The sequence below is a fragment of the Chiloscyllium plagiosum genome, chromosome 15 (assembly GCF_004010195.1).
Source record: "Chiloscyllium plagiosum isolate BGI_BamShark_2017 chromosome 15, ASM401019v2, whole genome shotgun sequence".
Lineage (NCBI taxonomy): Eukaryota > Metazoa > Chordata > Chondrichthyes > Orectolobiformes > Hemiscylliidae > Chiloscyllium > Chiloscyllium plagiosum.
Genome location: NC_057724.1, coordinates 44,284,638 through 44,298,599, shown reverse-complemented (window position 1 = coordinate 44,298,599; position 13,962 = coordinate 44,284,638). Strand labels below are relative to the sequence as shown.

The following is a 13,962-nucleotide window of genomic DNA, read 5'->3' as shown; positions in this document are numbered from 1 at the left end:
GTTCTGTCCTTGTTACGGTTAGAGGGGTGGGGTCTGAGGGTGGAGGTGCGGGATGTGGACGAGATGCGTTGGAGGGCATCTTTAACCACGTGGGAAGGGAAATTGCGGTCTCTAAAGAAGGAGGCCATCTGGTGTGTTCTGTGGTGGAACTGATCCTCCTGGGAGCAGATACGGCGGAGGCGGAGGAATTGGGAATACGGGATGACATTTTTGCAGGAGGTGGGGTGGGAAGAGTAGCTGTGGGAGTCGGTGTGTTTGTAAAGAATGTCGGTATCAAGTCGGTCGGCATTAATGGAGATGGAGAGGTCTAGGAAGGGGAGGGAGGTGTCAGAGATGGTCCAGGTAAATTTAAGGTCAGGGTGGAATGTCTTGGTGAAGTTGGTGACACCTCTTCCCTCCCCACCTCCTGCAAAAATGCCATCCCGTATTCCCAATTCCTCCGCCTCCGCCATATCTGCTCCCAGGAGGACCAGTTCCGCCAAAGAACACACCAGATGGCCTCCTTCTTTAGAGACCGCAATTTCCCTTCCCACGTGGTTAAAGATGCCCTCCAACGCATCTCGTCCACATCCCGCACTTCCACCCTCAGACCCCACCCTCCAACCGTAACAAGGACAGAATGCCCCTGGTGCTCACCTTCCATCTTACCAATCTTCGCATAATCCAAATCATCCGCCGACATTTCCGCCACCTCCAAACAGACCCCACCACCAGGGATATATTTCCCTCCCCACCCCTTTCTGACTTCCGCAAAGACTGTTCCCTCCGCGACTACCTGGTCAGGTCCACATCCCCCTTCAATCCATCGCAAGAATTGCAAAAGCTGCACCCACACCGCCTTCCTCACCTCCATCCAAGGCCCTAAAGGAGCCTTCCACATCTATCAAAGTTTTACCTGCACATCCACCAATATCATTTATTGTATCCGTTGCTCCTGATGCTGTCTCCTCTACACTGGGGAGGCTGGGCGCCTCCTAGCAGAGCGCTTTAGGGAACATCTCCGGGACACCTGCACCAATCAACCACACCGCCCTGTGGCCCAACATTTGAACTCCTCCTCCCACTCTGCCGAGGACATGGAGGTCCTGGGCCTCCTTCACCGCCGCTCCCTCACCACCAGACGCCTGGAGGAAGAACGCCTCATCTTCCGCCTCGTAACACTTCAACACCAGGGCATCAATGTGGATTTCAACAGTTTCCTTATTTCCCCTTCCCCCACCTCACCCCAGTTCCAAACTTCCAACTCAGCACTGTCCCCATGACTTGTCCTACCTGCCTATCTTCTTTTCCACCTATCTACTCCACCCTCCTCCCTGATATATCACCTTCATCCCCTCCCCCACTCACCTATTGTAGTCTATGCTACTTTCTCCCCACCCCCACCATCCTTTCACGTATCTCTCCACTCTTCAGGATCTCTGCCTGTATTCCTGATGAAGGGCTTTTGCCCGAAACGTCGATTTTACTTCTCCTCGGATGCCTGAACTGCTGTGCTCTTCCAGCACCACTAATCCAGAATCTTTCCCAATTTTGGTACAGATTCCAGATGTTAGTGAGAATGAATTTTGCAGAGTCAACAGGGCTATGTGTGCCATTGTCATTTGAGGATGTCAGCTGGTCTGTCCAGTTTCATTCCTTTTATTGGGTTTTATAGAGCTTTGATACAAGACAGTGGCTTGTGAGATATCTCAAAGGATGCTTGAGAGACAAGCACATTGCTGTGCTTCTGGAGTCACATCTATGCCAGACCAGGTGAGGAATGCAGATTTTTCTTCCCTAAAAGACATTCGTGAACCAGATGGGATTTTGTGACATAAAAATAAAACAAAGAACCGTGGATGTTAGAGATCTGAAACAAGCACAGGAAATGCTGGAGAAACTCAACTAGTCTGGCAGCATCTGTGGAGAGAGAAAAACAGACTAATGTCTCGAGTCCAGTGACCCTTCGGGTTTTTATGACAATTGACAATGGTTTAATGGTTACTATTGGACAAGCCTTTTCCCGATCAAAGTGGTTGTGGGTAATAACAGTGAGAAGTGAGCAGGAACGTGTCATTGTGGCTTGGTGCAGGTACTCGGGGACACTGTTCAGGCCCAGGCTGATGTTCTTCACCAGATGCCAGTATGACCCCAGAAGCAGCCATCTTTTAGTCCAGCTCCCCAACTTCAAGAAACCTTTTCGATTAGGAACTGATCTTCTGACGGCCAGAACCACTCCTAGTTCTGTAGATATGTTTCCACCCTAAGAAGGAAGAGTCCAGGGCAGATCCTGTGTGCTGTGTTTTCTTGGGTCGTACCTTATTGTGTCCAGTGTGGTTGTACTGAGCAGAAAGGAAGGTAGGGGGTTGGGCTTTGTTGGGGCAGGAATAGAAACAAACCTTGTTACATGTTTTCTGATACCAAAATTACTTTTGTTTGGTGCATTTTCATTTAATCACCATCTTTCCAGAATACAATAGGCGTGGTGTACATAGAATTATAGAGAATATGCAGCACAGAAACAGGCCAATGTTTCAACCAGGCCTTGCTTATGTTAATGCTCCACTTCAAACTCCTATCCTTCCTCATCTATCACTATCAACACAACCCTTCATTTCTCTCTCTCTCTCATCTGTTTATCTAGTTTCCTCTTACATGGATCTATACTCTTCATCTTGACGTTTCACATTATCTCAAATTTTTAGATTTATGATGTTTCCTCTGATTGTTCATTTGATTTCTTGGGCTGTGTCTCCTATCAATGATCTCCAGTTTTGCTCTGCCCCACAAGTGGAAATATTCTCTGTGTATCCACTATATCAAAATCTTCAAAACCACTGGTGCCACTCAGCCTTCTTTTTACAAAAGACAACCAGTCTGTTCATCCTTTCCTGATAGGCGTCACCTCATCTTTCTTGAAACAGCCTCATCAATCACCTTTGCATTGCTCTTACTGAACTGTTAAAGAATACTTCACAGTGCAAGCCATATATTTACATAAAGTACAAATTTTATTCTTCTCCTTGGAATGTTAAGAACAACAAAATTATGTTGTGAGGCTAGCAAAGAAAACAATAGCAATGTAAAATGATATATTTTGCATAACAAACAGATGTCTCCACAGCCATGGGCGTGATTTCAGGGTGGTTCATTGCTTCAAGTAAAAAGGACAAGGATATGACTGAAATGGCTGCTGGTTGCAGTGTTGGTTTGAAGGCAGCTGGGTCAGGGAGATCATGGGAAATCATTCAGTTTGGATCTGAATAGGACAACCAGTACAGACTACAAATTCAAAACCTCCAGCAACACTTTTCTTTCCAGATCCTCTGCTTACAGCCATGCGCCACCACTTTATCTTTCTCTCAGTCTTTATCACAGTCAGCCCTGCCTCAACTGAGGGCCACACTGTCTAGAATTGCAAAAGAACCCTACGGTATTATATCCTCAGAATAATTCATTCACTTAACAAACAATGTTTCTACACCATTTCAAACATCAAAAACTGTAAGTACAAGACTTTCATATACCCACCTCAATAGTCAGCATTCCTCAAAAATTCCAGAAGCTTCCCCTGGTCTCTGGAACTGCTTGGCCACCATCAGCCACGAGGCCGTGCCAGCTATCATCACCGTGGTGATCGATGACATCATCTCCATCCCCACTGTCCAACAGCCTGCAGCCATGGCTGCTCATGCCACCTCCGTGAAGGCCGGCCAGACAACCGCCACTGCGATTGCTATGAGATCCACCGCCGCCGAGACCAACGCAAGGCCCAACCAGAACAACACTTCTGCCCCCTCTGTTGCCAGCACCGCAGACACTTCTGCGCCCTCCGATATCACCCACACCATGTGTCCTGTGACTTCCGCCCTCTTTGTGGCTGCTGCCACAGCCACTTCCGCCCCCTACGACATCACCTATACCATGCGTTCCAGCCTCCGCTGCTGTCGCAACCACTTCTGCCCCTCTGCGGCGGCGTACAAAAGTCGGATCCGGGCAACGAACTGCGTCCCGAACCCGAATGCCCGCAGAGTCCCGAGCAGGTACTCGTGATCGACCCTGTCGAACGCCTTCTCCTGGTCGAAAGACAGGAAGGCGCAGGGCAGACCAGCCCGTCGACAGAAATGGATCAGGTCCCGGACCAGGTGGACGTTGTCGTGTATCCTCCGGCCCAGGACTGTGTAGGACTGGTCCGGGTGAATCATGTGGGCCAGCACGGAAGCCAGGCGAGAAGACAACACCCTGGCGAAGATTTTGTCGTTCGTGCTGAGGAGGGAGACCGGACGCCAGTTCCTCAAGGAACGAAGGTCCCCTTCTTTGGCAGCAGGACGATGACCGCCCTGCGCCAAGAAAGGGGCAGCTCTCTGGCATTTAGACACTCCCCCAGGACCTGTGCGTAGTCGGTCCCCAGGACGTCCCAGAACGCCCTGAAGAACTCCACAGTCAGCCCGTCCAGCCCCGGGGACTTGCCCCTCGAGAGCCGGTCGAGGGCGCCGGTCAGCTCCTCTAAAGTGACAGGAGCATCGAGCCTTCCGCCGTCCTCCGGGCTGAGCTGCGGCAGGTCCTCCCACAGAACTCTGCGAGCATCCTCGCTGGACGGATCAGGAGACAACAGAGCCGTGTAATAGTTTCAGACGTGGGCCCTGATGCCCTCCGGATCCGAGACGAGGGACCCGTTGTCGGCCAGCAGCACAAGGAGCTGCTGATGGGTGCCACGCCTTTTCTCCAGCGAGTAGAAGAAGAAGGGAGAGCCGCAGTCCAGGTCCTGGAGGAGCTGGATCTGCGACCTCATGTACGCGCCCCGAGCCCCGACGAGCTGTAGGTCCCAGAGCGCGGCCTTCTTCTCTTCGTACGCCCCGCGCAGGGCCGGGTCCGCGTCGGGCTGACCGAGGCGTGACTCCAGGTCGAGCAACTCCCTCTCCAACTCCCCGATCCTGGATTTCCACCTCTTCGTCGACCCCCTCGCGTACTCCTGACAGAAGACGCGGACGTGAGCCTTGCCCACGTCCCACCATAGCCTCAGGGAGGGGAAGCTTCCCCGCTTCCTTCTCCAGCCGGCCCAGAAACAACGAAACAAGTCCCGGAACCGCTCGTCCTCCAGCAGCAGGTTGTTAAAGTGCCAGTACGCGGAGCCGAGCCTGGCGCCGAATGGAAGGAGTTCTGCCCACACCAAGTGATGGTCCGTGCACGACACCTGCCACGTGGAGGCCTTCGGAAAACAGGAGGCGTACGCCCGCGAAAAGTATAGACGGTTGATTCTAGATGCTCCGACCCCAGGCCTCACGAAGGTGAAGGCGATGGAGTCGGGATGGAGATTCCGCCAGACGTCCACCAGGTCGAAGGACTTGACCAAGTCCCCCAACCTCCTCCCTGATGCCCAGCCAGTGCGGGCACCACCGTGGTCCCTGCCCTCGAGGACACAGTTAAAATCTCCCCCGAGGACGATGCACTAGTTCTCGTCGATGGAAGCAAGATGAGCGGACACTTCTTCAAAGAAGCTCGCTTGCCTCGGCCCGGCCAGGGGAGCGTAGACGTTCACCAAGTGAAGCACCGCGCCCCCCAGCCGAACCGTCAGGTGAAGCAAACGGCCTGGCACGGGCTCCCTGACCCCCAAGATCTCCGGCTGAAAATGCGGGGCCAACAGGATAGCCACCCCGCCAGATCTGCGTGTGAGGTGACTCATGTAGACCCCCCCCCCCCCTCGCCACTCCAGGAGCCAGATGGCTTCGTCTCCCGGTGTAGGGTGGGTTTCTTGCAGGAAGCACACCGCATACCTCCCGTCCCAGAGGACCGAGAGGGTCTGGAATCTGCGCTGTGACTCCCTGCTGCTGTTGACGTTGAGGCTGGCTATAGTTGTCTCCATGTCGGAAGCGTTATGCAACCACCACCAGTACAGTTAAAAACCTATATACACATTTACAGGGAGGACGAGGGAGGGGCACAGAAGTCCCTCGCCCTCACCAAATCAAAGATTAGTAGGCAAAACTGAAATGGTACAATTGGCTGCCTTTAATGAGGGTCAAGATTAGAGTGGTGCTGGAAAAGCACAGCAGTTCAGCCTTTGTCTTTAATGAGGAGCTACTCTGAGTACAGTCACAAGGCACAAAGTGAGGCAAACGAATCTTGAGCTATCTGGATGATGAAAGAGCAAAATGAAAAGGGGTACCTGACAAATCAAGTTGATAATGCAACTGAGAACTGATCTGAATATAGAAAAAAATAGAGAAGTGAGAAAGGAAATAAATGAGGCAAACTGAGCATATGCAAAGAGATTTACAGCTGACATAAAAGGAATTCAAAGATCTCTACAAGTATTTAAATATAAATGGTAGTAAGGTAGGAATGAGTCTAGTTGGGGACTAAAAGGTGAATGTACTCATGGAGACAGAAGTTGAGGCCAAATTACTAAATAAATATTTGGGATCTTCTTTACCAAAGAGGAAGATGCTGCCAAAGTAACAGTGAAAGAGGATGTCGGTGATAAATTGGATGGGCTAAAAGTTGATAAACTCAATTAACAAAAAGGCTGATGTGCTAAGCAATTGAAAAGTCACCAGTTGGGATGCATTTAAGTATATAAAAGCAGATGTGTGGAAATTGAAGAGGTATTATGAAGGTGAGGGGGTATCTTGAAACATATGGAATGTTGAAAAGACTGGATAGAGCAAATGTGGAGACGATGTTATCATTGTTCGGAGAGACAAGGATCTGAGGGCACAGCCTTTAGAACTGAGATGAGCAGGAATTTATTCAGCCAGAGAGTAATGAATCTGTGGAACCTCAATGCCACAAAAAATTGTGGAGACCATATAATTGAATGTATTTAAGACAGAGATAGCTGGGTTGCTTGATTAATAAGGGGATCAAGGGTTATAGGAAGAAGGCAAGAGAATGGTGTTGAGAACCGTATCAGCCATAATCGATTGGTGAAGCAGGTTTGATGGGCTGAATAGCCTAATTCTGCTGATACCTGGCAGTCTTATGGTATTGCAGAGATATTGTGCAGCTCTGTGTTCCTCTGGGACTGTGGTGACTTTACTTACCTTTCAGTTCTCCTTAGTGTAAGCTGGTGCCAGAGAATTTCAAATGGTTGCCTCTTGTTTAAAAAAAAACATGTAACAATGATCCCAGCAAATATAAGTTGGTCAATTTACCACTGGAAGTGGGAAAGCTTTCAGGAATAATAATTCAAGATCACATTAACTGTCACTTAGACATATATGGATTAATGAAGGAAACACAGTATTGATTTGTTAAAGGCAAGTGATGTTTAGCCAACTTGATTTAAGTTTAATGATGAGAATTTTGAATGATCTGTTTCAATTTGAAAGATGGTGAATGAAATAAAATCGGGATGAGTGAGGAGTATTAGGTGATGAAAGGACTGATTTTGGTATTTCCAGTGTTTTAATTGCAGGAAATTATGATCAAGCAAAATTGTCAAAAATATCTATAATTACTAAGTTGTGACTAATTTTAAGATTGTAAGTATTTAAAATTAAAAATGACTTCATGTTATTTTAACTCTTATACCTGCTGTGAGGCATAATGTTGTGTCTAAAGACATTCGTCCAAGATTGATAAATTGATGCCAACAATGTACACTTAATTGAAAATAATAAGCGACCTCCATCTCAATGAATTTTACTTCCACAAAAAGTGATTTTATTTGTAAAAAAATTTTAAGCAATATCCAGTGTTTGTACACATTTTATCGATTGAATGAAATAAAAACTCTGTAAATGTGCTTTTTTATGTAATTATATTCAGTATGGTTTCCTTTGTTTACAATCAGATCAGTTATCTGAACAATCAGTTATTCAAACAAAATACTCCCTGCCCATCTCGTTCGGATAGTCGAGGTTGTTCCGTACATCTAACTCCTTCTTGAAAATATTCAATATTTTGGCCTCAAATGCTTTCTGTGGCAGGGAATTTCACAGGCTCACCACTCTCTGGATGACAAACATTCTCCTCATCTCAGTCCTAAATAGTCCACTCCATCAGTGAGCAGCAGCATCTGTTGCTGCCAATCTTTTGGAAGGGAATTTGAGCTCCCCTTGAACAGTGGTTGCAATCACCTCTGGAAATTTGGACTGCTATCCTTTCAGGATTGTAAACCTCTGATCAGACCCGCAGCCTTAGGTCCACTCACCTTTCTGGCAAAATTGAAAACTATCTCTTACTTGGTCAGCTTGGGGAACAATGAGGTCAGGACCTTAGAGCAGCAGCATTATGCCTAATTCTGGGCAATGCATTATGAAATATTTAAGCAAGGGCTTAGAAAAAAGTTTTGAGAATGATTCTGAAAATGTAGGACTTTATTTAAATGGATGGATTGGAGAATCTGACATTATTCACTTTATAGAAGCGATAGTTAAAGGGAGACTTGATAGACATGTATAAACTCATGAAGGCTCCCAACATAGTAGGTAGACGAACCATTCCTGTTGGTAAAGGATAAAGAACTGATTCAAGGTGATTGCAAAAATAACCGATAATGTCACCAATAATAATTTTTTTTCCATGCAGCAAATGGTTAGAGACTGGAATGCATCACCTGAAAGAGTTTTGGAGAGACAGATCAAGTTGTGGCTTTCAAGAAGGGGAATGGATAAGCATGTGAAGAGAGAAAACACAATGCAGGGCTATGGGAGAGTGTTGGAGGTGTACGAATGGTTGGGTTCCTCTTGTAGAGAACCAGTATGGATATGACAGGCTGAATAGCCTCCTTCTGTGCTATAACTATTCCAGTATTCAATAATTAGTGACATGCTTTGGTGGAAAAAAATGTTTCAGATCATCATGCTGAAAATTTCCAGGCTATAAGAAAAAGAACATTTGACAGGGCTAATTTATACAAGTACGTATTCCATGTTTGTTTCTTTTGAGAATGCAAACATTGATGTTGAATATTTGCACTATGGAGTTCACTTCCTGCTTCTTGCTGTTTAATGGGAATGTTCATTGAGCAGGAATTCATACTGATTTGTTTATTATTATTATTTTTTGTTACTCCAATACGTAGCCTATTAAAAAATGTAGTAATGGAATCTATGCACAGTACTCTCTCTGTCCTCGTGTTGTTCATTTTGGAGGAAATCCAGTTTTTTCCATTTTCTAGCTGTACACTGAAAGCTGGCAGTCTGTGCTTTCAGTTAGAAACTCAGTAAAATGTCTGACCTGAATAGAAATGGAGTAGAAATCAAATCATACATTGGAATGTTACAGTTTGAGTAATTCAGTCACTGAGATTAGACTCAATATCCTAGTGTGCAAAGGTGTAAAGAACACACAATGAGCTGGATAAACACTTAGTTCATTGATTTAGTTCCTGACTCCATCATTAACCAATCTATATCATCCCTTTCCATAAGGGCAATTAATTCTTGCGATTTTAAAACATAGCCTAAATCTCTTGGTCGCTGAGTGAACTAATGCATTGCAGATGTAATACTGAATTCATATAATGAAATTACCGAATCATGATCTTAGAGTTAGGTGATTAAAGTTAGGGCAATATTTGGTGCACTAGAATTCATCCAGAGTGTTTTGTCCAGAGTGTTACAATGAGGAGGTACAATCTGACAACATGCTAGAGCAGAAAGTATAGTATATTCTTGTAATATTACATGAACAAAAAAAAATTAAAACTTTATAACATGAAGATAGGGCATTCAAGTCCATACCAATGTTAAGCATCCTTATGAGCAATAGTCAAATCACATTTACACATCTTATTAGAACATAGAACAGTATAGCGCAGAACAGGCCCTTCGGCCCTCGATGTTGCGCTGACCTGTGAACTATTCTCAGCTCATCCCCCTACACTATCCCATCATCATCCATGTGCTTTTCCAAGGATTGTTTAAATCTCCCTAATGTGGCTGAGTTAACTACATTGGCAGGTAGGGCATTCCGCACCCTTACCACTCTCTGAGTAAAGAATCTGCCACTGACATCTGTCTTAAATCTATCACCCCTCAATTTGTAGCTACGCCCCCTCGTACAAGGTAACGTCATCATCCTAGGAAAAAGACTTTCACTGTCTACCCTATTTAATCCTCTGATCATCTTGTATGTCTCTATCAAATCCCCTCTTAGCCTTCTTCTTTCCAATGAGAACAGGCCCAAGTCTCTCAGCTTTTCCTCATAAGACCTTCCCTCCAGACCAGGCAACATCCTGATAAATCTCCTCTGCACCTTTTCCAATGCTTCCACATCCTTCCCGAAATATGGCAACCAGAACTGTACAAGTGTGGCCGCACCAGTGTTTTGTATAGTTGCAGCATGATATTGCAGCTTCGGAACTCAATCCCTCTATGAATGAAACCTAACACAGCGTATGCCTTCTCATATTACTTTATCCTCTTTTCCTTCCTGCATCAATCTAATCCATTCTTGAATGTAAATGTGCTTTATATCCCAATCACTAAACCTAGAAGTGAATTGCATAGTCTTACAACTTATTATTTACAAAAAAAACTTACTTAGTTCTAAAATTCAACATTTCATCTTGTTTTTCTGACCCTGGAAAGTGTCAGTTTCTAACTACATAATTATGATAAGCAATTCTATGACGTCCCTCCATAACCTCTAAAGTTTTTCATATTTGTGTCACTTCATATCAGTTAAAATCAAAATCAATTATCACTACATTTCCTTTAAACTCAATACCTTTCCTTCTTTGCTTATGATCTTCCACTTGCTGAGCACTCGCGCCGTTATGGATCAGCTCAACCGCTTGAGCAGTTCTTTTGGAACAATTGTAAAGCCTTTACTCTGTCACCACCTGATCATTCTCCCCAGTACAAGCCTAAGATTTGCTCCCTCCAATTCCAGGGCTTACAGACTTGAGTGTACCTGGCTCACAACCGGCTCAGCCATCAAACACTACGTGTGGCTGAACAACATTAAGCACAAGCAGGCCTCTCTCCCAAAACTGCACACATGTCTACAATTATTTGGAAAGGAAAGATAACGCTCACCGTTTTCTTCACAACCAAACAATTTATCACACCAGTTTTTCTGCTTCCTCTACCCTGACCTCCAACAAGAGTAGTGATGAGTGCCACACTGAGCTGTGAGGGAAAGTGCTGCTAATAATTTTCCTGTCTAGTTAATTTTTATCTGCCTGTTCAGACATGACACACCTGGGACTTGACCTCAGATGTTCTGGCCCAGAGGGAGGGACACTATCACTGCTGCACAACTCTGTGATCCAAAGTGAGAATCATATCTCTAGATCAATTAACATACTATGATTTAAATATGTCACAACTAATCGTCTCATAAAGACGAGGTTTTGTCGATATTTTCTAATTAACTTGTTCAGCGATGTTTTTGCACACCTTAGAGCAGGTGGAACTTGAATCTAACCCTCTGGGGAGATGTAGGGACACTAGCACTCCTCCCGCAGTGTATATGGAATTATCTAATTATCAGGAGTAGAAGAAGAACCCACTCGTCTTTTCAAGAAGAAGTGCCTGTCAGACATGACAAGAGGAAGTTTATTACACAATAGCAATGGATACAATTAAATTGATTAGTTGGCTCATTATTTTGACTTAAGACTATCAAGAGCCAGAACTGTTTTTTTCTGACCCCATCACAGGATCTTGTACAAGACTGCCTGATTTGTCACCCAAAAAACTGTGACATCATTAGATTGGGTAGAACTTAGTGTTAAAAATTTATTAATTCTTTCAGACCCATAATTAAAGAATGGACTTTTTTTACGTCACTATGATCAAGACACCAGTTCAGCTGTTTCCTGCCTTCCTTATGTTGATCAAACCAAAACACTCAACAGTTTTTCACCTATTCCAATTATCTTTCTGTGGTTTCTCTTCTATTCCCTTATGCCCTTTCCAAGCTTCATTATCCAATAGACCCATCTCCTGCTCCCTTCACCACTCACATTAGTCTTAATCCCATTTAACCCCAATGGTATCTGACAATGTAAATGATACTCTCTTCTTAGGTCCTTCTCAAATTTACAATGGCTGATGTATGATATATCATATTTGAAATGTGGGATAAACATCTCCCCAACATAAGTTCATTTTATAATTGATATTTCCTCAATGCTTTATCCATTTCATTCTGTTTTCTTTTAGATGCTGCCATGGATGACACATAGAATTATATCTGGTAAGGATCTTTCAACTGTTTTACAAATTGGGTATCATAAAAGTGCATGAAAATAACCTACTGTGTTACTGGTGACCAGTGAACATGCCAGTGAGATTCATATATGTTGGTGATATTTCTTCATGGCATTAGTGAGATGTGTTTGATACTGATAAGTTGTTTATAGTCAACAGTGCTCAATGATTCCATGCATTGTCCTTTTGAATCAATGACGGTTTGGAGGGATATGGGCCAGGTGCTGGCAGGTGGGACTAGATTGGGTTGGGATATCTGGTCGGCGTGGACGGGTTGGACTGAAGGGTCTGTTTCCATGCTGTACATCTCTATGACTCTATAACTCAGCACTATAAAGGAGATGTGTCCAAATTAGCCAGTCACTACATATTGCTTAGTAATGAACCTTAAATTCTGAGAAATTTATGAAGCAAAGTTTGGACCAAAATACCATTAGTTCAACTGCCCATGTCCCTACTCTGCCTCTTCGTCTACTGAAGGCCTAAGATCTTGCTGGATTCCAACATTATCAAAGTCTCTGCCACCCAGAATCTCTCTTTGCAGAATTTTACATTATTTCTGCACTCCTTCATCCTGGCCTTTTGAGTATCCCTGATTTTAACCACATCACCCTTGGTTGATGCACCTTCATCTGTCAAAGCCTTAAGTTCTGAAATTACTTCCCTAAATCTCTCTGCCTCTTTTTTCACTTTCTTCCTGAAGATGCTTCTTAAAACCTACTTTGTTGATTGATCTTTTGGTTACCTGACCTAACAGCTCCTTATAATGCTCCGTGTAATTTTTTAAACCTTATAACATTTGGATACATTAAAGGCATTATATAAATGAATCAATCAGATGTATAACCTGGGAATTTCCACAGAACAATTTCAGTTCAACATATTTACAGGTTGTGAACATTGTGTGGTTTTTCTCAGGGAAATTTGATAAATGCTTGTAGGTGTCTTCTGTCTAGTGTTAGTCCCATTTTTTCACATTTGATGATGGGACTTTTTTTCCCAAGTCAAATGACTGGTTAGAATTTTGGAGTTAAATAAACACTCTGACATTTAGATCTGTGGCAGACAAAGGAGGAGAAAGATTAACTAAGGTTCCTACTCCTGGTTACTTCCTCTCATCTTAACTGATTAGGAAGTTCAAATATAGATGTCAGGTGGAACTCAAGAGGAAGGGACTGAAATCATGGGTCCTGGTTCTGTTCCTGGTTCAAACCCCCAGCCCCTGCCTCAGACTCAAGCACACCAGTTCCTCTACCAACCTGAGCACAGTGGGCTGCCTAGAGCCCTGATGTACCCTCCTGTCCCATTCACTGGGGACACCTGATGTTATGGCCCAAAGAGTAGAATGTTCTGATGTCCCAAGAAAGTGCAGGAATGGAAACCTTAAGACCAATTTGAGGACCTGATACCAGCCGCCTCTGGTAATAACCCAGCCTCGAGCAGGGCAATTACCATTTGGGAAATCAGAAAGGAGATCCTGTCAGGGTTACTTGGAGTTGTATGGATGATTGCACACTGCCTGCCCTTCCTGTCCATGCTGCCATTTAATATGTTGTGTAAGGTAAAGGCTTTTAAGGAATTAATGTTTCTGTCACATTGACTCCACCCATTCTGCTTGTCATTCAGAATCTGTGGGTGGAGAAAGGGAGTTCTATTCAGGCTCATTCAGAAGGTCAGGAGGAATGGGATTCAGGGGAACATAGCTGTCTGGATACTGAATTGGCTGGCCAACAGAAGACAGTGAGTGGTAGTAGAAGGAAAATATTCTGCCTGGAAGTCTGTGGTGAGTGGTGTTCCACAGGGCTCTGTCCTTGGG

At 44.6% G+C, this 13,962-nt stretch overlaps 1 protein-coding gene across 1 annotated transcript in view; it reads left to right on the top strand.

Moving 5' to 3' along the window:
• The window catches only part of LOC122557558, an 81,966-nt gene extending 73,272 nt beyond the window's left edge, over positions 1–8,694 (top strand). Inside the window, exon 3 of the mRNA XM_043705305.1 lies at positions 8,512–8,694. Within this exon, the coding sequence (XP_043561240.1) occupies positions 8,512–8,694 (183 nt within the window). The remainder of the gene's footprint in view (positions 1–8,511) is intronic.
• Positions 8,695–13,962: the final 5,268 nt, after the last annotated feature.